Consider the following 27,154-nt stretch of genomic DNA (forward strand, 5'->3'; position numbering starts at 1 on the left):
GTGCAAGTGTGTGTGTGTGTGTGTATGTGTTGCATTTGTGCTGATAAATAAATAAAGGGAGACTAGTATAGATCTATTTCAAACTATTTAGCTCTCATCAGCTAGCCATACCCTTACTGGGAATCGAACCTGGGCAGTATTACATATTAGGCAGTTATATTAGCCACTAAGCCACCGGCTCCCCTCCTTTATCAGCTTAGTGGCTAATATAACTGCCTAATATGTAATACTGCCCAGGTTCGATTCCCAGTAAGGGTATGGCTAGCTGATGAGAGCTAAATAGCTTGAAATAGATCTATACTAGTCTCCCTTTATTTATTTATCAGCACAATTGCAACACAAATGTAACAAGGCAACATAAAAAAAAAAAGGCTTTCTGCCTGGATGGCTCCCAGAGTGAGCTGATAGACAGAAAAGGGAAGCAGTATGCTCCCTCCCATATTTGGGCATACCAGGGGTTGTGACACAATACATACATACATACACATACACACATACATACATATATATAAATAAATAAATATTGGAGCATCTTATACTACAAAAAATACAGTAGATGCTTTCGCCATCTAATGTTCTCACCTTTTACAAACCAAACCAGTGTGAAACACCCAGGATCTAGTTTATTCAACACCACCTGATTTTGCATCCATCGTTTTCATATCACACAAATTTTTAAAAAAAGTTTTTCCCCCCCACACGAAGAGACCAACATTCCTGATACACACTGATGCTCTCACCCGTAGCTGGATCTGGAAAGACTGAATCCTCAGTTGCTCACAGGCCCAGAGAAACCAGTCTTGATACATGCAGAATCATTATTTTTGGCAAATTTGGAAATGGGAAACCGTGATATTCTTTACCGGGGCAGCAAAGAAATACCCCCAAAATTCAAGCCTTTCCTTCACCCCAGTTCTCGAGGTTTGTGAAACCCTATTTCTGAAGTTAAGGGCCGGATGAGCAAAGTTTCCGTATTGTTTCGTCTGAGATCATGAAAACCATAGTAGCTTTTCCCCATTCGGTGCCTTCCAGCTGTCCTTGGACTTCAACTCCCAGAATCCTTCTGGCCAAGGGAGACTCTGGGAACCAAAGTTCCAATCCATCTGGAAAGTTCTGTTTTAAGCTACCCTGTTTCCCCGAAAATAAGACAGAGTCTTATTTTCTTTTGACCCCCAAAATAAGCGCTTGGCCTTATTTTCGGGGACGTCTTATTATTTTTGAGGTGCAGGAGAGCGGGGTCACCTCATGGCTGCTGCGGTGTTGCAATATTTTCAGGGAGGGCTTATTTTTTGGGGAGGCCTTATTTTAGTGCATGCACTCAACAGCCCGATTGGGCTTATTATCCGGGGGAGGTCTTATTTTTGGGAAAACGGGGTATTAACCAAAACAGTCCGATTAGGCTGTCCTAAACTGCAGTTTAAGATGGGAAAGAGCCATAGGGATTTAATCAGAAGGCAATTTGTTTCTCATACGCACATACACTCGCACAAAACCTCAAACACATTGCATGATCCATCACCGATTAATTAACCTTCCAAAAAGGGATGGGGGGGGGGGGGGAAACGGCCGATGGTGGTATTCATCCTAACTACTTCAATCTTCTTTTGACGCATGCAAACTTTCTCTGAACATCAAGTGGTTCGCAGGGGAAAAACATTAATCGCTTTCCCCTGCAATTATAAAAATCAGTCCACGTTTCTCTAAGCCTGCCTTAGTTTTCAAGTAATCCAAACAAATTTTCAGTAGTTTTAAGAATTAGGCTCCCCGAAAGGTATCGAGGATGCCTAAAAAAAACCTGTTAACTCGCTTGGGGAAAATGTCTTCTAAAAAGTTTCCGCGAGAAATTCTTCTCTCTCATTCTAAAAAATCCGTATATTAAATCCGTACATTAAAAGATCCAAGTTGCCTACAATGTTTGCTTGGCAACAACGCAACGGTTGTGATCAGCCAGCCTTTTCATGGGAGTCTTGCGAGAAAGGCAGCGCTCCTAAACTCAAGAGTTACTCCGGAGTTACTCCATCGCCGTAAGTCCGTTTCTGGATCCTCCATCTGAATTTCATGATTCCAGCCACCAGGACAGAAAAAAATTTAAATGATTAAAAGGCTTTTCTGCACAGGGCAGACATCCCGAAAGAGGAACTTTTAAAAAAAAATAGTCTCTTAAAAAAATGGAAGAAAAAAATAAACCCAAAAGGATAAAACCGAAACTGTTTGCAGAAAGATTTCGGAAACAGCTGGTGTAGTCTTTTTTCTCTCTCTCCCTCTCAGTGGTTGTTCTTGGTGGCCTCTTTCGCTGCAACGATCAGAGGGGTGAGGCTGGAGAGGGGCTTGGCAATTTTCAGGAACTGGTGCTAGAAAAGAGGGAGAGAAAAGGCAGCCATGGGAAAACAGTCACAACTTTTGTGGGTCTTTACAACCGTTGGTAAACAGAAAAGTACGTCGTATTTATGAAGTTGCTGTAGTGCTATTTGGAAAACTGAATAGGAATAGGTCCGAGTAGAGTAGAGTTGAATTGAGTTGAGTTGAGTAGAGTAGACAGAGTAAATATAGAATAGAATTCAGAATGAATAGAATGGAATCCAAAATAAGAATAAAATGGAATGGAATAGAATATAATATAGAATAGAAAATAGAATAGAATAGGAATAGGAATAGGAATAGGAATAGGAATAGGAATAGAATAGAATATAGAATAGAATAGGAATAGAATAGAAAATAGAATAGAATAGAACAGAATATAGAATAGAATAGAATAGGAATAGAATGGAATATAGAAAATAGAATAGAATAGAATAGAATATAGGAGAATATAGAATAGAAAATAGAATAGGAATAGAATAGAATAGAATGGAATGTAGAATAGAAAATAGAATAGAATATAGAATAGAAAATAGAATAGAAAATAGAATAGAATAGAACAGAATATAGAATAGAATAGGAATAGAATAGAATAGAATATAGAATAGAAAATAGAAAATAGAATAGAATGGAATAGGAATAGAAAATAGAATAGAATAGAACAGAATATAGAATAGAATAGAAATAGAATATAATATAGAATAGAAAATAGAATAGAATAGAATAGAAATAGAATAGAAAATAGAATAGAATAGAAAATAGAATAGAAAATAGAATAAGAATAGAATAGAATGGAATATAGAATAGAAAATAGAATAGAATATAGAATAGAATAGGAATAGAATAGAATAGAAAATAGAATAGAATAGAATATACAATAGAATAGGAATAGAATAGAATATAATATAGAATACAATAGAAATAGAATAGGAATAGAATAGAAATAGAATAGAATAGAATATAGAATAGAAAATAGAATAGGAATAGAATAGAAAATAGAATAGAATAGAATATAGAATAGAATAGAATACAATAGAAAATAGAATAGAATAGAATGGAATATAGAATAGAAAATAGAAGCAGCATTCAATATCAATGAAACCCTGGCTCTCTCGCTCTCTGGATCAAAGGGTTACCTGGAGAAGCTCCTTGGCAGAGCCTCTCTTCTCCACGTCCATTTCCAGGCAGCGGTTCAGGAAGTCTCTAAATATGGGCGAGAGCTTCTCCGGGTTTTGCAGCTCCGGGGTCCCGTTGGTAGCAATGAGATACAGAGCCTGAAATAAAGAAAGAGTGGGGAATCTCAAATATTCTCACAGAGGACGAGAAGCATTCGCTGCCTAAGGGAGACCGGGGGGGGGAGCAGTGGGTGGAAATGGGAAGAGGCCTCTTGAAAGGGCCCCAGAAGCAGAGATGGAGAATTGCTGCTCCTGATGCTTCTTTCTGCCACGCAGGGTCCTTAGCGCTTCTGGCATCGCCTGGTTGCCCTTTCCAGCTTTGCTCACTGAGAGATTGCTAACTAAAGTAATAAACTGCCAGTTGTTTGATCTACAATTCATTTTCTCCTTTCTTTCCTTCCTTCCCTTGCTTTCTTTCTTCTTTCTGTCCTTCCCTCCCTTTCCCATTCCTTCCTTCCTCCCTTTCCCATTCGTTCCTTTCCTTCCGTCCTTCCTTTCTTCCGTCCTCCTTCCTTTTCCTGTTCCTCCCTTCCTCCTTCCCTCCCTTTCCCATTCCTTCTTTCTCTTCTTCCATCCCTTCCTTCCTCCCTTCCCCATTCCTCCCTTCCTTTCTTACCTCCCTTTTCCGTTCCTTCCTCCCTTTCCCACTTCTTCCTTCCCTCCTGTTCTTGTTCCTTCCCTCCTTTCCTTCCTCCCTTTCCTGTTCTTTCTTTCTCTTCTTCCTTCCTCCTGCCCTCCCTTTTTCATTCCTTCCTCCTCTCCTTTTCTTTCCCATTCGTTCCTTCTCTCCTTCCTGTTGTTACTTCAAACAGTCACTAAACAAACTGTTATGTTGAGGACTACGAGAGAGAGAAAGAGAGAGAGAGAGAGAGGGAGAGAGGGATAGGGAGAGAGGGAGAAAGAGAGAGAGAAAAGAGAGAGAGAGAAAGAGGGAGAGGGAGAGAAAGAGAGAGATAGAAAGAGGGAGAGGGAGAGAGGGAGAGAGAAAGAGAGAGAGAAAAGAGAGAGAAAAGAGAGAGAGAAAGAGGGAAAGAGAGAGAGAAAAGAGAGAGAGGGAGGGAGCGAGAGAGAAAAAAGAAAGAGGGAGAGAGAGAAAGAGGCAGAGAGGAGAGAGAGAGAGAAAAGAGAAAGAGAGAGAGAGAGAGAAAAAAGGGAGAGAAAGAGGGAGGGAAAGAGAGAGAAAAGAGAGAAAGAGGGAGGGAGAGAGAGAGAAAAGAGAGAAAGAGGGAGGGAGAGAGAGAGAAAAGAGAGAAAGAGAGAAAGAGGGAGAGAAAGAGAGAGAAAGGAGAGAGAGAAAGAGGGAGAGAGAGAAAAAAGAGAGAGAGAAAGAGGGAGAGAGAGAGAGAAAAGAGAGAGAGAGAAAGAGGGAGAGAGAGAGAGAGAGAGAAAGATAGAAAGAGGGAGAGAGAAAGAGAGAGAGAGAGAAATTCCCAGGTGGGGGGGGGGCTCCAGCACTGGTACCAAAATCTTGGAAGAATAAACCTCAGGAGGGTTCCAGGGACCGACAGGTGGGATCCAGTCACATCCTCCTGGGAGGCTTATATTTGCCCTGAATTCGCAGGTGATGAGCCCTCCTCCTCCGTCAGAGGACACCCCTCCCTGAGGCCCCAAACTTACCCGCAGGGGGTTCTCGTTGAGGTACGGGGGCTCCCCCTCGATCATCTCAATGGCCATGATGCCCAGAGACCAAATGTCCACCTTGGGGCCGTAGGCTTTCCGGGTGACCACTTCGGGGGCCATCCAATATGGCGTCCCCACCATGGTGCTGCGCTTGCTCTGCTCCGGCGTGATTTGGGCGCAAAAGCCAAAATCGGCTGGAGGAGAAGGAAAAACAAACAAAAGTGAATGGAAGGAAAGGGGTTGAGGCTAAACTTGGTCTACTCCAGTGGTGCACCCCAACTCCCAGAACCTGGAGCCCCCATGGACAATGTGCAGAAGACCTCCCCCCCCCCCGCGCAAAAAAAATAAATATACACTGCTTCTGACTGGGGAGCCATGCTGGCTGGGGAATTCTGGGAGTTGAAGTCCACAAGTCTTAAAGTTCCCAAGTTTGGACACCCCTGGTCTAAATAAATAAATTTAAAAATTGGAGCAAAAAAAACAGAATTAATAACCCGCCTCTCTGTGCGTGCAATGAATAGTTTTTCAACTTTTGCTCACTGAAAATTAATACCCAGTCGCAATGCTGGGATCAAAGGCATCTATTATTCATTCATAAGGGTGGGTGGGTAGTTATAGTTATAGTTATAGTTGCGTTTATTTATAGGCCGCCCTTTTCCCTGAGGGGACTCAGGGCGGCTAACAACTTGTATGGGAGGGGAAGACATACAATAACATAAAAACACAATGTATCATTAAAACCAAGCAACATTCATACAACATTCGGGTGGGGGCGGACTATGGTCTTTACCCCCAGGCCTGGCGGGATAGCCAGGTCTTGAGGGCTGTGCGGAAGGTCTGAAGGGTGGTGAGGGTACGAATCTCCACGGGGAGATCGTTCCAGAGGGTCGGAGCTGCTACTGAAAAGGCTCTCCTCCGCGTAGTTGCCAGCCGGCACTGGCTGGCAGATGGCACTCGGAGGAGGCCTAATCTGTGAGATCTTATGGGTCGAGAGGAGGTAATTGGCAGGAGGCGGTCTCTCAAGTATCCGGATCCACTACCATGCAGGGCTTTATGGGTGACTAATAGCACCTTGAAGCGCATCCGGAGATCGACAGGTAGCCAGCGCAGCTCGCGGAGGATAGGTGTTATGTGGGCGAACCGAGGTGCACCCACAATCACTCGCGCGGCCGCATTCTGGACTAGCTGAAGCCGCCGGATGCTCTTCAAGGGCAGCCCCATGTAGAGCACGTTGCAGTATTCCAGCCTAGAGGTCACGAGGGCGCGAGTGACTGTTGTGAGAGCCTCCCGATTCAGGTAGGGTCGCAACTGGCGCACCAGGCGAACCTGGGCGAATGCCCCCCTGGTCACAGCCGACAGGTGGTGATCAAAGGTCAGCTGTGGATCCAGGAGGACTCCCAAGTTGCGGACCCTGTCTGAGGGGTGTAAAATTTGGCCCCCCCAGCCTAGATTTCACACACAGGCAAAACATCCCCCACAGACCCACAATTGTCAACAATTATCCAAGTCACGTACTTAGCTTGACAGATCCATCCATTCCAAGTAAGATGTTGTCACTTTTGATGTCACGATGGATCACCTGGTTGCAGTGAAGAAACTCCAGCGCTTGAAGGCACTAAAGGGGGGGGGGGGGGAAACGCCAAGCACAGGGGTGGGTCTCTGGGGGTGGTTATGGGGGCATCTATGCATTTCCCAATGACCAACACCCACCCACCCACCCACCCACCCACTAATGATGCAGGGGAGACGGTAGGTGAGAATAACCTTGGGAGAGAGAGATAGCAAAGAGGGTGTGGAGAGAAGCACTTTCTGTTAAGGAAGCTGTACAATAAACAGAATTAAAAGTATCTCTGAAAGGATGATCCGGAGGGAGGAATGGAGGAAAGGCAAGAAGGAAGGAAGGAAGGAAGGAAGGAAGGAAGGAAGGAAGGAAGGAAGGAAGGAAGGGAGGAAGGGAGGGAGGGAGGGAGGGAGGATGAATAGAGAGGGAAGGAGTGTGGAGAAGGAAGGAGAGTAGGTGGATGGCTAGACAGAAGAAAGGAAGGCAAGGAACGAGGGAGAGGGAGGGAAGAAGGAAGGAAAGATAAGGATGAAAGGGAGGGGGGAAAGAGAGGGAAGATGAATAGAGAGGGAAGGAATGTGGAGAAGGAAGGAGAGTGGGTGGATGGTTAGACAGAAGAAATGAAGGAAGGAAGGAAAGAAGGAAGGAAAGGAACGAGGGAGAGGGAGAGAAGAAGGAAGGAAAAAGAGGGAAGAAAGGAGGGAAGAAGGAAAGATAAGGATGAAAGGAAGGGAGGATGAACAGAGAGGGAAGGAGTGTGGAGAAGGAAGGAGAGTAGGTAGATGGCTAGACAGAAGAAAGGAAGGCAAGGAACGAGGGAGAGGGAGGGAAGAAGGAAGGGAGGAAAAGGTAAGGAAGGAGAGGGAGAGAGGGAAGAAGGAAGGATGAAAAGGGAAGGAAAGAGGGGGAGAGCGGGAGGAAGGAAGGAAAAAGGGGGAAAGAAAGGAGGGAAGAGGGAAGGAAAGATAAGGATGAAAGGGAGGGGGGAAAGGGAGGGAAGATGAATAGAGAGGGAAGGAATGTGGAGAAGGAAGGAGAGTGGGTGGATGGTTAGACAGAAGAAATGAAGGAAGGAAGGAAAGAAGGAAGGAAAGGAACGAGGGAGAGGGAGAGAAGAAGGAAGGAAAAAGGGGGAAGAAAGGAGGGAAGAGGAAAGATAAGGATGAAAGGGAGGGGGAGAGATAAGTATGGATGACTAGATAAGGAGGGAGGGAGTGAAGGAAGGAGGGAAGAGAGGGGAAAAGGGAGGGAGGGAAGGAAGGAAAGAGGAAGGGAGGGAGGAGAGAGTGGGTGGATGGCTAGACAGAAGGAAGGAAGAGGGAAGAGAGAGAAAAAGGAAGGGAGGGAGGGAAGGAGGGGGAGGGAGGGAAGAAGAAAAGAAGGAAAGCGGAGGGAGGGAGGGAAGAAAGAAGGAAAAGGGAAGGAAGGAATGGAGGAAGAAAGGAAGGAGGGAAGGAAGGAAGGAATCTATGTGCTATACAGTTCAACCTGGGTTACTTCCAGGGCAGTCCCATCTCAATACCTCCTTGAATTTCTAAATACCTTTTCCATGACCCCTTCCAAGCTCTGCCACTGTTGGAGCCCCTGAGGAATCCGGGAAGGTCATCTCTCTGAATCCCGGAGCCAAAGGCACCCCAGGGGGGGGATCTACCGTCATCATTACAAATCCTCACCTCACGGCACACGGCTGCGATCTGCCCTTCATCCATACAGGTCTCCGTTACCACGTCTGTCAAGGAACCGCCGGCCAAATACTCCATGACAACCCACAGCTCGTCTCCCACCAGGTAACTGCAGAGAACGGAAGAAACAGCGGGCGTCACCCTGGTCAGCCAAAACACACAACCACAACCGAGCGCCAAAACGACAGACGGAGCAAGGTTTGAAAAATCGGAGCCGGCGGGGAAGGAGGCCCATCAAAATAAATCCAGAAAACAGCAAAACAAATTCATTAATTAAGCCAAAAAACAATATATATATATATAAACACATATAGAACTGTGTACAAAAGTGCGTAAATATAGAAGCCAAATATTATATGCATGTACAGGTATGATGACATAACAATGTTGACATCATGACTGTAATGGGGTTTTAGAAGGGAAAAAGTAATTTTAAAAAATCTGCTATAAAAAAAAACAACAAATCCAATTTACGGTAGAGGGTAGGAGAGTTAGAGGCGACATTTTTCCAAAGAGACTGGAGAAACTCTTGATTTTAAATCTGCTTTTTTCTATTCTAGAGTTGGCCAAATTCTCCTGTGAAGGAGAAGGAAGGAAGAAGGAAGGAAGCAGAGAAGGAAAGAGAGGAGGAAGGAAGGAAAGAGAAGAAAAGAAGGAGGGAAGGAATGAGAGAAGGAAGGAATTAGAGAAGGAAGGAGGGAAGGAAGGAATGAGAGAAAGAGGGAAGGAGGGAAGGAAGGAGAGAAGGAAGGATCTCTCCTTGGTTAGTTTCCACCCATTGCTTCTTGTCCTGCCTTCAGGTGCTTTGGAGAACAGGTTGACTCCCTCTTCTTTGTGGCAGCCCCTGAGATATTGGAAGAAAGGAAGGAGAAGGAAGAAAGGTGAGAAAGAAAGAAGGGAGGAAGAAGGAAAGAGAGAAGGAAGGAAAGAGAAGAAAGGAAGGAGAGAAGGAAGGAAGGAGAGAAGGAAAGAAGCAGAGAAGGAAAGAGAGAAGGAAGGAAAGAGAAGAAAGGAAGGAGGGAAGGAAGAAGGAAGGAAGGAAGGAATGAGAGAAGGAAGGAAGGAGAGGAGGGAAGGAATGAGAGAAAGAAGGAAGGAGGGAAGGAAGGAGAGAAGGATCTCTCCTTGATTAGTTTCCATGCTTCTTGTCCTGCCTTCAGGTGCTTTGGAGAATAGCTTGACTCCCTCTTCTTTGGGGAAGCCCCTCAAATATTGGAAGAAAGGAAGGAGAAGGAAGGAAGAAGGAAGGAAGGTGAGAAAGAAGGAAGGAAGGAGAGAAGGAAGGAGGGAGGGAGGGAGGGAAGGGAAGGAGAAATGGCTGTTCAACCTCTTCTTCAAAACCTCCAGCGATGGTGCAACTGAGGTAACCTTTTCCACTGCATAATTCTCCTCACTGTCGGGAAATTTCTCCTCACTTTTTGCTTGCTTCTCTCCTTGATTAGTTTCCACCCATTGCTTCTTGCCCTAAACTCTGGGGCTCTGGAGAATAGCTCGACCCCTATTGGAAGACTGCTATGATGTCCTTCTCTTCGTTAAGACTTGACAATCCATAGGATTCTCCTTCCACAACCGGGTAGAGAAGTCTGAAGAGGGATTGTGACTGAGACCTGGTTCTCGTCCCTCATGGTAAATTTCCAGAGGTCTCACATTGCTCACTTCTGAGCATGCAAATTCACAGGTTTCATCTCGCCTCCAGAAGTCCCCCACCCATGTCTTCTCATAGAATGCTTGGAGGTGACACTTTCCTCATTTCTCATCTCACCTACCTCATTTCCCATCAAGGGAAATTTAGAGGCCGCGGCGTTCTTATTTCAAAAGTGCCCCTCTTCCTTAAATTCTCGCCATAAATTCCACAGGTAGAAACATACAAAAAGGAATGGCAGAAAAAGACCAGAAAACAAGAACAAGATCTCAATGGCCCCACTTTTGCAGAAAAATCTGGAGGCAAGCAGTGCCACCGATTGATTGATTGATTGTTCTTCTCGGGAAATTCCTCCTTAATTATAGAATATCAGGGTCAGAAGGGACCTTAGAGGTCTTCTAGTCCAATCCTCTGCTCAAACAGGAGACCTTCTACCATTTCGAAGCAAATGGTTGCCTACTTGAAATCCTCCAATGATGAAGCACCCACAACTTCTGGAGGCAAGCTGGTTAATTGTTATAGCAATCAAGAAATTCCTCCTAAGTTGCTTCTCTCCTTGATTAGTTTCCACCCATTGCTTCTTGTCCTGCCTTCAGGTGCTTTGGAGAATAGCTTGACTCCCTCTTCTTTGGGGAAGCCCCTCAAATATAGAAAAAGCCTATTGAGTTTGCCCTTGGAGTTTTTGTTTGTGTGTTTAAATTTATTTATTTTTCATTTACAGGGAAAAAAAGTTCCCCTTCCACATACGTGCCAGTCGTTCCTGACTCTAGGGGGCGCTGCTCATCTCCGTTTCAAAGCCGAAGAGCCAGCGCTGTCCGAAGACGTCTCCGTGGTCATGTGGCCGGCATGACTCAACGCCGAAGGCGCACGGGACACTGTTCCCTTCCCACCAAAGGTGGTTCCTATTTTTCTACTTGCATTTTTTAACCTCCTTTCAAACTGCTAGGTTGGCAGAAGCTGGGACAAGTCACGGGAGCTTCCTCCGTTACGCGGCGCTGGGGATTCGAACCGCTGAACTGCCAACCTTTTGATCAACAAGCTCAGTCGTTGCCACTGAGCCACCGCTTACAACAGTGATTGTCGTAAGTCAACAACATTGAATTGTTGTTGACTTACAACAATTCATTTAGTGACTGTTCAAAGTTACACCCGCACTGAAAAAAAGACTTACAGCCGTTTTTCACACTTACGACCGTTGTGGCATCCCCACGGTCAGGTGATCAAAATTTGGATGTTTGGCCACTGACTCATATTTATGACGGTCGTTGAGTCCCCGGGGTCATGTGACCTCCCTATTAAACAGCCTCCTGACAAGCAAAGCCAGTGAGGAAGCCAGATTCCATTTAATAACCGTGTAACTCACTTAACGACTGCATTTAGCAACTGTGGCCAGAAAAGCTTGCAAAAAGGGCAAATCTCAATAAACGTCTCGCTTAGCAGCATAACTTTTGGCTCAATTGTGGTCGTAAGTCGAGGATTACTTGTAAGCTCGAAACACCCTGATAAAATCCCTGTCAAATCTCACACACTTTGCAATTGCTACTCAATCTCCGAAAAAGCCGGTTTGGGCTACTACATGTTGCTAACCGAACTGCACTGATTCGCTTAACAACGGTGGCAAGAAAGGTTATCCCAATGGGGCAAAACTCACTTAATAACTGCCTCGCTTAGCAACAGAAATGTTGGACTCAATTTGATTTCGTAATTGATAAATATAAGCCAGTTGCTACACAGCTGAATGCAGATATTTCGCTATACAGAATTATTTTAGAGTTGATCAGAGAAATGTGTTTTGGTCCTTGATAGCTCGATAGATTTAAAAACCATTAAATGAATGATTAAAATGGCTCCCCGTGTATTTCATAATTAAGAATTATAGCTGTCTGGGCGATGTTTTGGCTGCCATGGCAACAGATACTGTACCCCAAGCCACTTGCGAGGATCTGTTTTTTAAAAAGGATTTTAAAAAAAGAAGATTGAACTCCACAAATAAATCCACATAAAAACAAAGAGAGGAAGAAGCAAACAGAGAGAATGAAAAACCAACGGGAGAATATTTTAATCCCAATCATCTGAAAGCATCTTTTTTTTTGCCATCCCTTCCACAATGGAAGAGGGGGAAAAATCAACAGATTTGGCACAGCATGGAAGTCCATAGGAGGGCCAAGATAATACAGAATTACATAAATTAAAAGCTGGCCAACATCTTTATATATATATTTTTTTTAAGAGGGTTTTCTTTTTCAACGAAGGCACAAAATGGATCTCGAAGTAGAGCTACCAGAGAAAATGCGTTCAACAGAAGGTATAATAAGAGGTAAAAGATTGAATTATGTCCTGGAAAGGTGGGATTTACAGAAGCATCAATGCACATGGATTTACGCTTATGTATTCATCACCCTGCTGGTTTTCAGGCTCAAGGCAGGACTAGAACTCACAGTCTCCTGGGTGATTGGCCCAAAGTCACCCAGCTGGCTTTAATGCCTAAGGCGGGAATAGAACTCCCAATATCCTGGTGATTGGCCCAAAGTCACCCAGCTGGCTTTAATGCCTAAGGTGGGACTAGAACTCCCAATATCCTGGTGATTGGCCCAAAGTCCCCCAGCTGGCTTTCATGCCTAAGGTGGGACTAGAACTCCCAATATCCTGGTGATTGGCCCAAAGTCACCCAGCTGGCTTTAATGCCTAAGGCATGACTAGAACTCACAGTCTCCTGGTGATTGGCCCAAAGTCACCCAGCTGGCTTACACTTAAGGCAGGACTAGAATTCACAGCCTCCTGGTGACTGGCCCAAAGTCACCCAGCCGGCTTCCAGGCTTAAGGTAGGACGAGAATTTACAGGCTTACAGTCACCCAATCAGCTTTCATGCTTAAAGTGGGACTAGAATTCATAGGGTCCTGGTGATCGGGCTCAAGAGTCACCCAGCTGGCTTTCCTGGCTAAGGCGGGACTCGAACTCACTGTCTTCTGGTTTCTAGCCTGGTTGCTTAACCACTAGGCCAAATTGGCTCTGTTCTCACAGATCTGGTGGCAGAAGGTTGGCGGAGCCTTACGGGTGGAGGTCTTTGGTGATTTTTGGAGATAGGTGGCCTTCAGACGGCATCTGTCAATCAATCAGTCAAGATTTGACACACCCCCTCCTGGTTATCAAAAGGCCTCTGTGCAATTCGGTCTGAGGAGTCCTTGGTGCTCTCTGAACGTGTTTTGTTTTTCCTGCAGACATTTCATTACCCAACTAGATAACAAAATCAGTGCTAGTAGGGAGTGGGGATTGAAGAGAGGAGGAGGAGGAGGAGGAGGAGGAGGAGGAGGAGGAGGAGGAGGAGGAGGAGGAGGAGGAGGAGGAGGAGGAGGAGGAGGAGGAGGAAAAGTAGTCCTTGGTGTTCTCTGAGCTTGGTTGTTTCCTTGCTGACACTTCATCACGAAGACGGCTCCCACTAACACTGACAGGGCAAGTATATAAAAAGAACAAACCCCGCTCCCTTCTAGCACTGATGACATTCCCTAGTTGGGTCATGAAACGTCTGCAAGAAAACCACCCAGCTCAGAGGGCACCAAGGACCCCTCATTTCAACCCTGAGCGACCAATATTCTCCTCCTTTCTTCATACAAATTCTTTCTATCAAATTATAAACCCATCCACTGAATTCCCATCAAGGCCATCGGTGTGGCAACTTCGGGACGAGGCCCAGCCCCATCCATGCTGACGTCTCTCACATCATCCCCGTCACCTCAGATCCCGTTTTATAGGATGGTTTTTAAGGGAAAACGAGGGGCAAAACTTTCGGTCTTTTCACCTCACCCTCCCAGTTAAGAGACCACACAGACGTCAGTCAAAACGGACTGCGTAAAGCGAGGCGCCCCCGCCCCGTCATCTGAATTACAGCTACCTGTCCAGGTAGTTGACAATGTTGGGGTTCTTGTTTTCCCTCATGACGAGAATCTCGTTGATGATCAGCTCTTTCTTCGGCTGCTGCTGCAGATTCATCTGTTTGATGGCAACCTGAATTTTGGAAGAGCGGGGAAAAAATGGAATCCATAAGTCTGGTTGAACGAGTCACACTTCTAATGGCGGGAGAAGATATTAGAAAAACAAGCAGTCCTTGATTTATGACCGTAACGGAGCCTGCTCATTAGGGTGGTACGTTGTGGCGGTCGTTAGGCAAAGCGTCCATGGGATCACCTCACTTAATGGCCATAATCTCTGCTCTCCTCATTGCTGTTATTAAATGGTTGCATGGGTTAAGTGTGACTTTCATCGGATCTCCTCACTTAATGGCCATAATCGCTGCTCTCTCCATTGCTTCATTAAATGACTGCATGGGTTAAGTATGACTTTCATCGGATCTCCTCACTTAATGGCCATAATCTCTGCTCTCTCCATTGCTTCATTAAATGACTGCATGGGTTAAGTATGACTTTCATTGGATCTCCTCACTTAATGGCCATAATCTCTACTCTCCCCATTGCTATCATTAAATGGCTGCATGGGTTAAGTGTGACGTCCATGGGATTACCTCACTTAATGGCCATCATCTCTGCTCTCCCCATGGCTTTCGCTAAACGACCGCATGAGTTGTTAAGCAAGATGTCCACACAATAACCTTATTAAATGACCATAATCCCTGTTCTCCCCATTGCTGTCGTTAAGTGAATGCATGGATTGGAAGTATGACATCCACGACCTTAGAGGTCTTCTAGTCCAACGCCCCCCCCCCACCTCCTGCTCAGGCAGGAAACCCAATACCATTCCAGAAAAAAGAGTTGTCCAGTTTCTTATTGAAAAACTCCCATGATGGAGCAACTTCTGGTGGCAAGTAGTTCCATTGCTTAATTGTTCTCACTGTCAGGAAATTTCTCCTCAGTTCTAGGTTGCTTCTCTCCTTGATTAGTTTCCACCCACTGCTTCTTGTTCTGCCCTCAGGTGCCTTGGAGAATAGTTTGACTCCCTCTTCTTTGGGGCAGCCCCTGAGATATTGGAAGACTGCTATCATGTCTCCCCTAGTCCTTACAATACAATGAAATACAATACAATACAATAGCAGAGTTGGAAGGGACCCTGGAGGTCTGCTAGTCCAACCCCCTGCCTAGGCAGGAAACCCTATATTGTTTCAGACAAATGGTTATCCAACATCTTCTTAAAGACTTCCAGTGTTGGGGCATTCACAACTTCTGGAGGCAAGTTGTTCCACTGGTTAATTGTTCAGGAAATTTCTCCTCCGTTCTAAGTTGCTTCTCTCCTTGATTAGTTTCCACCCATTGCTTCTTGTTCTACCCTCAGGTGCCTTGGAGAGTAGTTTGACTCCCTCTTCTTTGTGGCAGCCCCTGAGATATTGGAAGACTGCTATCCTGTCTCCCCTAGTCCTTCTTTCTATTAAACTAGACATACTCAGATCTTGCAACCGTTCTTGATATGCTTTGGCCTCCAGTCCCCCTCCAGTCCCCTCTGCCCCCACCCCACCTCACACTTGCCAGAGCCTTTACCTCTTGTGCCGTTGCGACATCCATCGCTGTGTAAACTGTACCGGAAGCCCTGAAACACAACACAAAAGAGACAAATCTATTTGAAAGAGCTTCAATTGCCCTATAAGCATTTGATAAGCATTGATAACCTCCCCCCCCCCTTTCAGGATAAGCCGACTCTCCAATTTTTAATTAAAATAATATGTAAAATGCGCCACCCGTGGATGCCAGCCCCCCACAATTTTCATATGTTTTTATTTTCACAATCGGCTTATGTGTGGCTAATCCACGGATGATCCATTTTTCATCTTATTTTAGTTCAAGGCTCGGCTTATCCGCTGATGGCCAATCACCAGGAGATCGTGAGTTCTAGTCCCGCCGTAGGCATGAAAGTGAGTTGGATGACTTTGGGCCAATCAACCGGGAGACGATGAATTCTAGTCCCGCCTTAGGCATGAAAGCCAGTTGGTTGACTTTGGGCCAATCACCAGGAGACTGTGAATTCTAGTCCTGCCTTAGGCATGAAAGCCCGCTGGGTGACTTTGGGCCAATCACCAGGAGACTGTGAGTTCTAGTTCCGCCTTAGGCATGAAAGCCAGTTGGATGACTTTGGGCTAATCACCAGGAGATGGTGAATTCTAGTCCTGCCTTAGGCATGAAAGCCAGTTGGTTGACTTTGGGCCAATCACCAGGAGACTGTGAATTCTAGTCCTGCCTTAGGCATGAAAGCCAGTTGGTTGACTTTGGGCCAATCACCAGGAGACGGTGAGTTCTAGTTCCGCCTTAGGCATGAAAGCCAGTTGGATGACTTTGGGCTAATCACCAGGAGATGGTGAATTCTAGTCCTGCCTTAGGCATGAAAGCCAGTTGGATGACTTTGGGCCAATCACCAGGAGACTGTGAATTCTAGTCCTGCCTTAGGCATGAAAGCCAGTTGGTTGACTTTGGGCCAATCACCAGGAGACGGTGAATTCTAGTCCTGCCTTAGGCATGAAAACCAGTTGGATGACTTTGGGCCAATCACCGGGAGATGGTGAATTCTAGTCCTGCCTTAGGCATGAAAGCCAGCTGGGTGACTTTGGGCCAATCACCAGGAGACGGTGAATTCTAGTCCTGCCTTAGGCATGAAAGCCAGTTGGTTGACTTTGGGCCAATCACCAGGAGACGGTGAATTCTAGACCTAATTTCCTCCTGAAAAACCAGCTGGGTGACTTTGGGCCAGTCCCTCCCTCTTTCAGCCCAACCCACCTCGCAGGCTTGTTGTTTGGGGGGGTAGGGAGGAAATAGGAAATAGGAGGAGGGAGGAATATTAGGCGTGTCCTCATCCTGAGCCGAGGTGGCGCAGTGGTTAGGGTGCAGTACTGCAGGCCACTTCAGCTGACTGTTATCTGCAGTTCGGCTGTTCAAATCTCACCAGCTCAGGGTTGACTCAGCCTTCCATCCTTCCGAGGTGGGTGAAATGAGGACCCGGATTGTTGTTGGGGGCGATATGCTGACTCTGTAAACCGCTTAGAGAGGGCTGGAAGCCCTATGAAGCGGTATATAAGTCTGCTATTGCTATTGACTGATATCTGCAGTTCAGCGGTTCAAATCTCACCGGCTCAGGGTTGACTCAGCCTTCCATCCTTCCGAGGTGGGTGAAATGAGGACCCGGATTGTTGTTGGGGGCAATATGCTGACTCTGTAAACCACTTAGAGAGGGCTGAAAGCCCTATGAAGCGGTATATAAGTCTAACTGCTATTGCTATTGCTATCCTCGAGTGATTTACAAAGTAATAACAGGCAAAATAACCTATTCAGAGGTGTCCAGGAGGGCTCCTAGGGAATTGAAATAAGCTTGCTGCAACCGAGAACCGCTACTCCCTCAACCCCGTTTCAATTCTCCCCCCCTTTACTTTCCCTTTCTCACCAAACCCCCCCATAGGGTCATTTGTGGGGGACTCGGAGAGTTTGTGGGAATTGTGCGGCCGTGTGACAACAATTAAAACTGCGTGACAAAACCCGATTCCCGACTGCTTGGAGCCCTTTGTCTGAGGTGACCTGGCTGCTTATTCGCCCGTGGAAATCGGTTCGTGCCCAGCGGAAAACCCTCACAACCGATACAGGGCACTCTTTATGTGCACCTTCCGAAGATCCGGCTGCTACACCCATCGCACAGAAACAGACGCTTGGAAAAACCACAAACATGTGCAAGGAAAACTTCCATGGTTTCGACTCAAGTCCGAGGCAGCAAATTTCCACCGGAAAAACAAGGTGGGGGGGAGGTTCCTGGTTTAAAATGTCCACATTTGGAAAAACTACGGGTAGTCCTTGACAAGGAGTGGTGCGGTGGCCTAGAGGTACAGCTCTCGCCTAGCAATCATGAGGCTGGGAGTTCAATCCTAGGTAGCGTTGTGACCCGCCAGCAGCCAGCAAAGCTGGTGGGAGATTCGGACGGTGAGGAGGTTGGGGAGGAAGATGGGCCAGTCCTGGAGTCTGGGGAAGGCTCGGATGAGGGCTCTGCGTCGGAGGCAGAGATGGGGCCAGAGCCGTATGCCAGTTATCAGCTGCCTTCGGAGTCGGAGATCAGTGAGGCAGAAGAACAGCTGGAGCCTGTTCCCAGTGTGCGCATGCGCAGAGTTGCCAGACAAAGGGAGCAGCTAAGGAAGAGGGATTGACTTGGGAGTAAGGCCACAGGTGGACGATGAATGGCCCCTCCCAGAGGGAATAAAAGAGGAGCGAAAGGGGAGTGGAGTTTGCAGGAGACAACTAGTTCGCTTCACTGGTTCGTGACTCTCCGAGACTCCTTGCCAAGTTCTGCAGAGATCGGCCTGGCCGCTCTCCAAGCCAGATGAGGTCTGTGACTGTAAATCCTCCCTTGAAAGGCTTTGCTGGATGTGAACGAGGAGAATTCACAGCAAATTAATCAAAGGGGTTTTTTGTCGGGACAAGGAGTTGGCTTCAGGCTCTCGGGAAGCCTCGGTCAGAACAGATAAGAGGCAGATATTTCTCTCTCTGGGCATGCTGAGAATATTATATGCTGAACAAAACTCCGCATTGGCGACAGGAAGGGCATCCGGCCATTAAAACACACCGCTAGCTCCATTCAGTTGCCCAGGCTCCACCCCGCAAGGGATTATGGGGTTGTTAAAAGATGATGATGATGATGATGATGATGATGATGATGATGATGATAGGTAGTCCTTGCCATATAACCATTCGTTCCAAGTTACAACAGCAGTGAAAAAAGTTATTTATGATCATTTTTTTCCCATTTCAACCCTTAAATACAAGGTAGTCCTCAACTTACGACTGCAAATGAGCCCAGAATTTATGTTGCTAAGCGAGACAATAAGTACGTTTTTTCCCATTTTACAACCTGTCTTGCCACGGTGGTTAAGTGAATCACTGCAGTCGTTAAGTTAGTCACAGGTTGTTAAGTGAATCTGGCTTCCCCCATTGATTTTGCTGGTCCGAAGGTCGCAAAGGGCGAATCACGTCACCCCGGGACACTGCGACCGTCATAACTATGAACCAGTTACCTAATATCTTAATTTTGATCACGTGACCACGGGGAAAGCAGCAAGTGTTGCAAATATGACAGTCGTAATTTGCTTTTTCCGGCGCCGTTGTAGCTTCAAACGGTCGCTAAATGAACTGTCGTAAGTCGAGGACCACCCGTACCGAAGAAGCAGTCGCTCACAATTAAAGACTTACCCTTGTCCAATCTTCTCAAAACTGGTGTATTTCTTCTTGGGATCCCCAATGCTTACGATACCTCCTTTTAAAGCAAAAAAAAAAAAAAAATGTAATCAAATTTTAATTCTGCAGTTTATAAGCTTTTGGATACTTGCAGACATCAATTCCTTGGAAATACAGTTAGTTTCCCGGGATAAAAAAACCTACGAAGGAAAAGAACTGAAAGTTCAAATCGTGGGACTTAAAAAACAACTTCCGTAAAAAGTTTTCCAATGTTGATATTTTTCCTTATAGTGCAACTTGATCAATGCAGGAACTCGCTGGCAAAGTATTTGATGTGGCCCAGTCTGGTTAAATGGAAAAGAAAGAAAAGAGAAAGGGCACGTTTCTAATATGTTTAATTTCACAATGCTTGTGGGTATAGAATATCTGTTGTCGTTCCATTGTCTGTGCAGATTATAGAGATTGTCTGGTTTGCTGAGAGTCTAGAACACGCAACCTATAATTGTCCATGTGAGAAACAATTTTCAATTGTTGGGCCGGCCACATTTACCAACAGCACGTGAAGAAAGAAACATTCCCAGGGTGGTTCCCTCCGGGCGGGGCCATGTCGTCGCCAGCAGCGGCAAGGTTTGTGAGGATCTTGCCCACCTGGGGGGCCCTGCTACTCGCTGAATGAAGCTGGAGAGAGGCCGAATATACTATACTCACGAAATGACCTCAAGACTGGACTACTGCAATGCGCTCTACATGGGGCAGCCCTTGAAGAGTATTCAGAGACTTCAACTCGTCCAGAACGCAGCGATTGTGGGTGCACCTCGGTACACCCACGTAACACCTATCCTCCGCGAGCTGCACTGGTTACCGATCAGTCTCCGGATACGCTTCAAGGTGCTAGTCGTCACTTATAAAGCCCTTCATGGTATTGGACCTGGGTACTTGAGAGACCGCCTGCTGCCAATTACCTCCCACAGACCCATTAGATCTCACAGGGTTGGCCTCCTCCGGGTGCCATCTACCAGCCAATGCCACCTGGCTATTACCCGGGGGAGGGCCTTCTCTGTGGCAACTCCGGCCCTCTGGAATGAACTCCCCGCAGGGATTCGGACCCTCACCTCTCTCCAGGCCTTCCGAAAAGCCGTCAAAACCTGGCTTTGCCGGCAGGCCTGGGGGTGATGAGTTCCCTCCCCTCTCGACATGTATGGTTGTGTGACTGTTGTCTACTTTTATTATTTGTATTTTGTCTTGTACGTTCCCCCTTTTTTCCCCCTTGAATTGTTCACCGCCCTGAGTCCTCCCGGAGAAGGGCGGCATACAAATAATAAAATACGATACGATGGTAAATGACACAGCTCAATTCCAACCCAATGTCACGCGCAATAATTAAATCCAAATGAAAATAAATCAAAATCTATGAAAATTCGATACAACAATGCAATCGGAAACACTGAAATGGAATCGTGAAATATTTAGTATAGCGTGTGTTGCTTTTACGTCCAGCAGATGGCGCTGGTTTTCAAAAAAGCATGTTTTTACCTGTCACAGGTGTGACATCTATATAATACAGGTATATAAAAACACGCGCGCATTCGAATGCAACGTTGTGTCAAAATTTCAAAGCAATCGGTGAAGCACTTTTCGGAGATTTAAGATTTTGGACAAACGAGCATTTACGTTTTTATTTATATATAGATGGATCAATTTCCTTCATTTAAAACAAGGGGTAGTAGAATAATATTCCATAAATATGGATGGGGAATTTGCAGACAAATCTCCTCTTTAAAAAATCCCTATTCAAAGTGTTGCCTCTCAAAATATGAGTATCCCACCCAGCTTTGTTTCATCTACCCTGTTTCCCCGAAAATAAGACCTTCCCGGATAATAAGCCCAATCGGGCTTTTGAGCGCATGCACTGAAATAAACCCTCCCCCCCAAAAAATAAGCCCCCCCGAAAATATTGCAACATAGCAGCAGCCATGAAGTGACCACACTCTCCGCCTCCTGCACCTCAAAAATAATAAGACCTCCCCCAAAATAAGGGCAAGCGCTTATTTCAGGGGGTCAAAATAAAATAAGAGCCTGTCTTCTTATTTTCAGGGAAGCACACTATCCATCTGTCTGCCTGTCTGTCTATCATCTATCTCTCTATCTCTCTATCATCTATCTATCTATCTATCTATCTATCTATCTATCTATCTATCTATCTATCTATCTATCTATCTATCTATCTACCTACCTACCTACCTACCTACCTACCTACCTACCCACCTACCTATCCATCTATCCACCTATCTTCCATCCATCCATCCATCCATCCATCCATCCATCCATCCATCTATCGTGTCTGCCTGTGTCTTTCTGGCTGTCCGTCCGTCCATCCATCCATCTACCTATTATCTATCTATCTATCTATCTATCTATCTATCTATCTATCTATCTATCTATCTATCTATCTATCTATCTATCTATCTACCTACCTACCTACCTACCTACCCACCCATCTATCCACCTATCTTCCTTCCATCCATCCATCCATCCAGCCAGCCAGCCAGCCACCTATCTTCCTTCCATCCATCCATCCATCCATCCATCCATCGTGTCTGCCTGTGTCTTTCTGTCTGTCCGTCCGTCCATCCATCCATTTACCTATTATCTATCTATCTATCTATCTATCTATCTATCTATCTATCTATCTATCCATCCATCCATCCATCCATCCATCCATCCATCCATCCATCCATCCACCTATCATCTGTCTGTGTCTGTCTGTCTATCTCTATCCTCTCTCTCCCTCTCTCTCTCCCATCCATTTATCTATCTATCTATCTATCAACCATCCATCCATCCATCCACCTATCATCTGTCTGTCTTTCTGTCTGTCTATCTATCTCCATAAGCCCTCCCTGAAAATATTGAAACACCGCAGCATCCATGAGGTGAACATGCTCTCTGCCTCCTGCACCTCAAAAATAATAAAACCTCCCCGAAAATAAGGCCAAGCGCTTATTTCAGGGATCAAAAGAAAATAAGATCCCGTCTTATTTTCGGGGAACCACAGTAAGTTTTTTCTGCTAGAAATTGTTCTGATGGTTAAAAGTGTTCCTGACCGATTTATTACAAGTATTCCTCAGTTTACAACCATAACTGAGCCCAACACTTCTGTTGTTAAACGAGACAGTGGTCAAGAGAATTTTGCTCCATTTTACGACTTTTTTGCCCCTGTTGTTAAGTGAATAATTGCCGCTGTTAGGTTATTCACACCATGGTTAAAGCCCCCGTTGCTTATCAGAAGGTCGCAAAAGGGGTATCAATTAATTGTGGGACACTGCAACCGTCGTAAATATGAGTCAGTGGGCAAGCATCTGAAACTTGATCACATGACCATGGAGATGCCGCAATGGTCATAAAGTGTGAAAAAACAGACATAAGTCACTGTTTTCAATGCCGGAAAGGTCCTTAGTAACTTTCAACAGTTGCTAAGCGGCCTGTCGTAAGCCGAGGACTGTACTACAGCTGAGTCTCCATAATATATCTCATTTTTTCGCCTTGACAGTCCTATTTAACACATTCCATCTATTTAGAGAAGCAAAGCATCACACATCACACCACAAACCACACGGGGAGACATTTCTGAAGTCCTTCAAACACCGATTGTGTGAAAGTTGGCAGTTTGCACACCCAGGGAAATGGTTTAACACAAAACAGGAGATCGAGCTCAGGCGAGAAATATTTTGGTCTGCGATCACAATTACCGTGTTTCCTCGAAAATAAGACAGGGTCTTATTCTCTTTTGACCCCCTGAAATAAGCGCTTGGCTTTATTTTCGGGGAGGTCTTATTATTATTTTTGAGGTGCAGGAGGCGGAGAGCGGGGTCACCTCATGGCTGCTGCTGGGTTGCAATATTTTCGGGGAGGGCTTATTTTAGTGCATGCGCTCAAAAGCCCCGATTGGGCTTATTATCCGGGGAGGTCTTATTTTGGGGGAAACAGACATCCACACCCACCAATGCAATATAGGTAGTCCCAGTGGAGGGTTTCAAAAAATGTTCGCGCCTACTCTGTGGGTGTGGCCTCCTTTGTGGGAGTGGCTTGCTGGCCATGTGACCTGGTGGGAGTGGCTTGCCGGCTATGTGTTTTCTTTCTTTCTTTCTTTCTTTCTTTCTTTCTTTCTTTTTCTTTCTTTCTTTCTCTCTCTCTCTCTTTCCTTCCATTTCAATTTAATTCAATTTATTACATTTATATGCTGCCCTTTTCCCCCGAAGGGGACTCAGGAGACTTTTGTCTCTCTGTCCCTTTTTTCTTTCATCTCTCTCTCTTTTTCTTTCTTTCTCTTTTTTCTTTATTTATTTCTTCCTTTCTTTCTCTTTCTCTCTCTCTCTCTCTCTCTCTCTCTCTCTCTCTGTCAGTCTGTCTGTCTTCCTGTCTGTGTGTGTGTGTGTGTGTGTGTGTGTCAGTGATGTGTTTCAAAAAAAATTTGAGCCTACTCTGTGGGTGTGGCCTCCTTTGTGGGAGTGGCTTGCCGGCCATGTGACCTGGTGGGAGTGGCTTGCCGGCCATGTGTTTTCTTTCTCTCTCTCTCTCTCTCTCTCTTTCCTTTTGTCTCTCTGTCCCTTTTTCCTCTTTTTCTTTCATCTCTCTCTCACTTTTTCTTTCTTTTTTATTTCTTTCTTTCTTCCTTTCTTTCTCTTTCTCTCTCTGTGTGAGTCTGTGTGTGTGTGTGTGTGCGTGTGTGTGTGTAGCAGTGGTGGGTTTCAAAAGTTTTTGGAGCCTCTTCTGTAGGTGTGGCCTGCTTTCCAGGTCCACTGGTGGAACCTCTTCTAACTGGTTCGGTAGATTTAACGAACCGGTTCTACCGAACTGGTGCGAACTAGTAGGAACCCATCTCTGGGTAGTCCTCGACATACGACAGTTATTTTTAATGACCAGAGTTAAAACAGCACTGAAAAAAAGTGAACCTTGACCGTTTTTCACACTTACGACCGTGGAAGCATTCCCCATGGCCATACCATCAAAATTGCCACATGCTTGGCAAGTGACTCACACTTATGACAGTTGCTGCATCCCGGCGGAGTCATTTACGACCCTCTGACACGCCACGTCAATGGGGAAGCCAGATTTAATTAACAACTGTGCGACTCACTTAACAACTGCAGTGATTCGTTAAACAACTGTGGGAAGAAAGGTCGTAAAAAGGGGCGAGGCTCCCTTAAGCAATGTCTTGCTTAGCGACATAAATGTTGGCCTCAACTGTGGTCGTATGTCGAGGGCTACCTGTAATTTTTTTTTCTTTCGGTCTTTCCCAACAGCCCCTCTTAACCTTCGTCATTGTAATTCAAAACAAATCTTACTTAGTTTTTCCAGTATTTCTTCATCCGTCATTTTAGGTTTTTTCTTCTGTTTTTCGGCATTTCTCGCCAGTGTGTCGGGCGGCGTGATGCTGGTTTCAGAAGGAGAGTTGATGGGTGAGGTGGTCATATCCCTGGTTGGGGCTGGCGGAAGCGGTTCGATCACGGAGCGGGTGTAAATCTGTATTTTTGGAAAGGAGAAAGAGACACACACCCACACAGACATAGAGAGAGAGTGAAAGAGAGAGAAACAGATAGAGAAATAGAAAGAGAGAAACAAACAGAGAGAGAAACAGAGAGACAGAGAGAGAGACACAGAGAGAGAGAGTGAAAGAGAAACAGAGAGAAATAGAAAAGGAGAGAAACAGAGAGAGACAGAGAGAAAGAGAGAGAAAAAGAGAGAGAGAGAAACAGAGACAGGGAGAGAGAAAGAGAGAGAGAGAAACACAGAGAAACAGAGACAGAGAGAGAGACAGGGAGAGAGAAAGAAAGAAACAGAGAGAAAAAACAGAGAAAGAAAGAGACAGAGAGAAACAGAGAGAGAGAGAGAGAAACAGAGAGAAAAAGAGAGAAAGAGAAAGAGAGAGAAACAGAAACAGAGAGAGACAGGGAGAGAGAAAGAGAAACACAGAGAGAAAAAAACAGAGAGAAAGAAAGAGAGACAGAGAGAGAAAAAGAGAGGGGAAAAACAGAGAGAGAGAGAGAGAGAGAGAGAGAGAGAAACACAGAGAAACAGAGACAGAGAGACGGAGAGAGAAAGAGAAAGAGAGAAAGAGAGAGAAAAGAGAGAAAAAACAGAGAGAAAGAAAGAGAGACAGAGAGAAAGAGAGAAAGAAACAGAGAGAAAAAGAGAGAGAAACAGAGACAGAGAGAGAGAGAAACAGAGGGAGAGAAACAGAGACAGAGAGAGAGAGGCAGAGAGAGAGAGAGAGAGAGAGACAGAGAAAGAGAGAGAAAAAAACACACAGAGAGAGAGAGGGAGGGAGGGAGAGAAATGGGCATTAAGCAAATGACAGAAAGATCATGGAGAATGGTTGGGATCTGATAATGCCCTCAAAAGGCGATCCCACTTAGCAGAGGGCAAACCAAGTGCTAAAAACGAAATTTTCAGCCACCGTTTTATCAAGTGGAGCTTCCAGCAACAGTAGCAGTCTACCTTCAGGAGCTGGGACTGGTAAAAAAAACAACAAGGTTTATTGCTACGTCTATCTTAAAAGGGTGTATATATGTTCTTCTAACCCCAGTATGGGCAGTCCTTGACTTACGACATTTGATTTAGTGTTTGAAGTTACGACGACAACTGAAAGAGGCGACTATCACACTTATGACCCTTGCAGAATCCTCCCCTCATCAAAATGGGACACTGCGACTGTCATAAATACGAGTCAGTTTCCAAGCCTCCGAATGCAAATCACGTGACCGCAGGGAGGGCGCAACGGTCGTTAAGTCTGAAACGTGGTCCCAAGCCACTTTTTCCCATTGCCGTCGTAACTTGGAACGGTCACTAAGCAAACCGTTGTAGGTCGAGGACTACCTGCATTTGTACAAACCCGTTTTTTCAAAACAATTCACTCACCGATTTTGTGTGTTCGGGCCGAGGGGCGATGACTGGCGGAGGGAGAGCTTCGTCATCCTCATCCTCATCTTCCGACACAGAGGACACGGCTGGAGTCTCCGACACAGCCTTCACGTTCTGTGTGGCAATAACACCAGTTTCATTATTCATTTTATTTTTTAGTATTTTGTTCAAATATCTGAGGGAAACGTACGGACATTTTTCACAAAATGGCTGCCCAAACACTGCGCTGTGGCCAAAAAAAAAAGGTTGTAAAATGGAGCAAAATTCACTTCACAGATGTCTCACTTAGCAACGGAAACGGCGGTCATAAATTGAGGACAGCCCTTGGAGGGCTGAGGGCGAAGTAGCATCCCCGTCCATCATTTCCACCCCTTAGGCCGGACTGCCATTTTCTGCCGAAAGAAAGAATGGGCTTGACTTACGACCACAACTGAAACTACTGTTGCACAAAGCGAGGTAGTCGTTAATGTGAATCACAATTTTATGACCTCATTGCCAATGGGGAAGCCCGATTCGCTTAACAACCCTGTGACTCACTTAACAACTGTGGCGATTCGCTTAACACCTGTGGCAAAAAAAGGTTGTAGGATGCAGCAAAATTCATTTCACAGATGTCTCACTTAGCAATGGAAATGACGGTCATAAATTGAGGACAACCTGTAATTGGTCCTGGATAAAAAAATCCTCATTTGTTTCTTAATAGCATCTCTTATGAAGCAAAATGGAGCAAAAAATCACTTAACAAATGTCTCATTTAGTAACAGAAATGGTGGCCATAAGTTGAGGACTACTTGTAATTGGTCCCCGGGTCAAAAATCCACGTTTGTTTCTTAATAGCATCTCTTATGAAGCAAAATGGAGCAAAAAAATCACTCAACAAATGTCTCATTTAGTAACAGAAATGGTGGCCATAAGTTGAGGACTACTTGTAATTGGTCCCCGGGTCAAAAATCCACGTTTGTTTCTGAATAGCATCTCTTATGAATTGCTGATTGATTGAATACAATTAAGTCCAATCATGAATGGAGGAGGCTTTCAAGAAGAGACTGGG

General features: G+C 45.4%; 1 protein-coding gene across 2 annotated transcripts in view; it reads right to left on the minus strand.

Annotated features, from left to right (window-relative positions):
- Window positions 1–603: 603 nt before the first annotated feature.
- PAK1 (p21 (RAC1) activated kinase 1) overlaps window positions 604–27,154 on the minus strand; it is a 79,045-nt gene continuing 52,494 nt past the window's right edge. For both annotated transcript variants that reach the window (XM_087720990.1, XM_087720991.1), the window contains exons 6-15: window positions 26,101–26,217; window positions 24,528–24,705; window positions 19,198–19,261; window positions 15,523–15,571; window positions 13,929–14,041; window positions 8,388–8,505; window positions 6,669–6,768; window positions 5,151–5,347; window positions 3,495–3,632; window positions 604–2,351 (exon numbers count right to left, since the gene is read on the minus strand). In XM_087720990.1, coding sequence (XP_087577116.1) covers window positions 2,265–2,351; window positions 3,495–3,632; window positions 5,151–5,347; window positions 6,669–6,768; window positions 8,388–8,505; window positions 13,929–14,041; window positions 15,523–15,571; window positions 19,198–19,261; window positions 24,528–24,705; window positions 26,101–26,217 — 1,161 coding nt within the window. In that variant the 3' untranslated portion in view covers window positions 604–2,264. The remainder of the gene's footprint in view (window positions 2,352–3,494; window positions 3,633–5,150; window positions 5,348–6,668; window positions 6,769–8,387; window positions 8,506–13,928; window positions 14,042–15,522; window positions 15,572–19,197; window positions 19,262–24,527; window positions 24,706–26,100; window positions 26,218–27,154) is intronic.

This window comes from Thamnophis sirtalis, unplaced genomic scaffold, assembly GCF_051295495.1.
Source record: "Thamnophis sirtalis isolate CommonGarterSnake01/CBP01778 unplaced genomic scaffold, rThaSir2_p1.2 scaffold_8, whole genome shotgun sequence".
Taxonomy (NCBI): domain Eukaryota; kingdom Metazoa; phylum Chordata; class Lepidosauria; order Squamata; family Natricidae; genus Thamnophis; species Thamnophis sirtalis.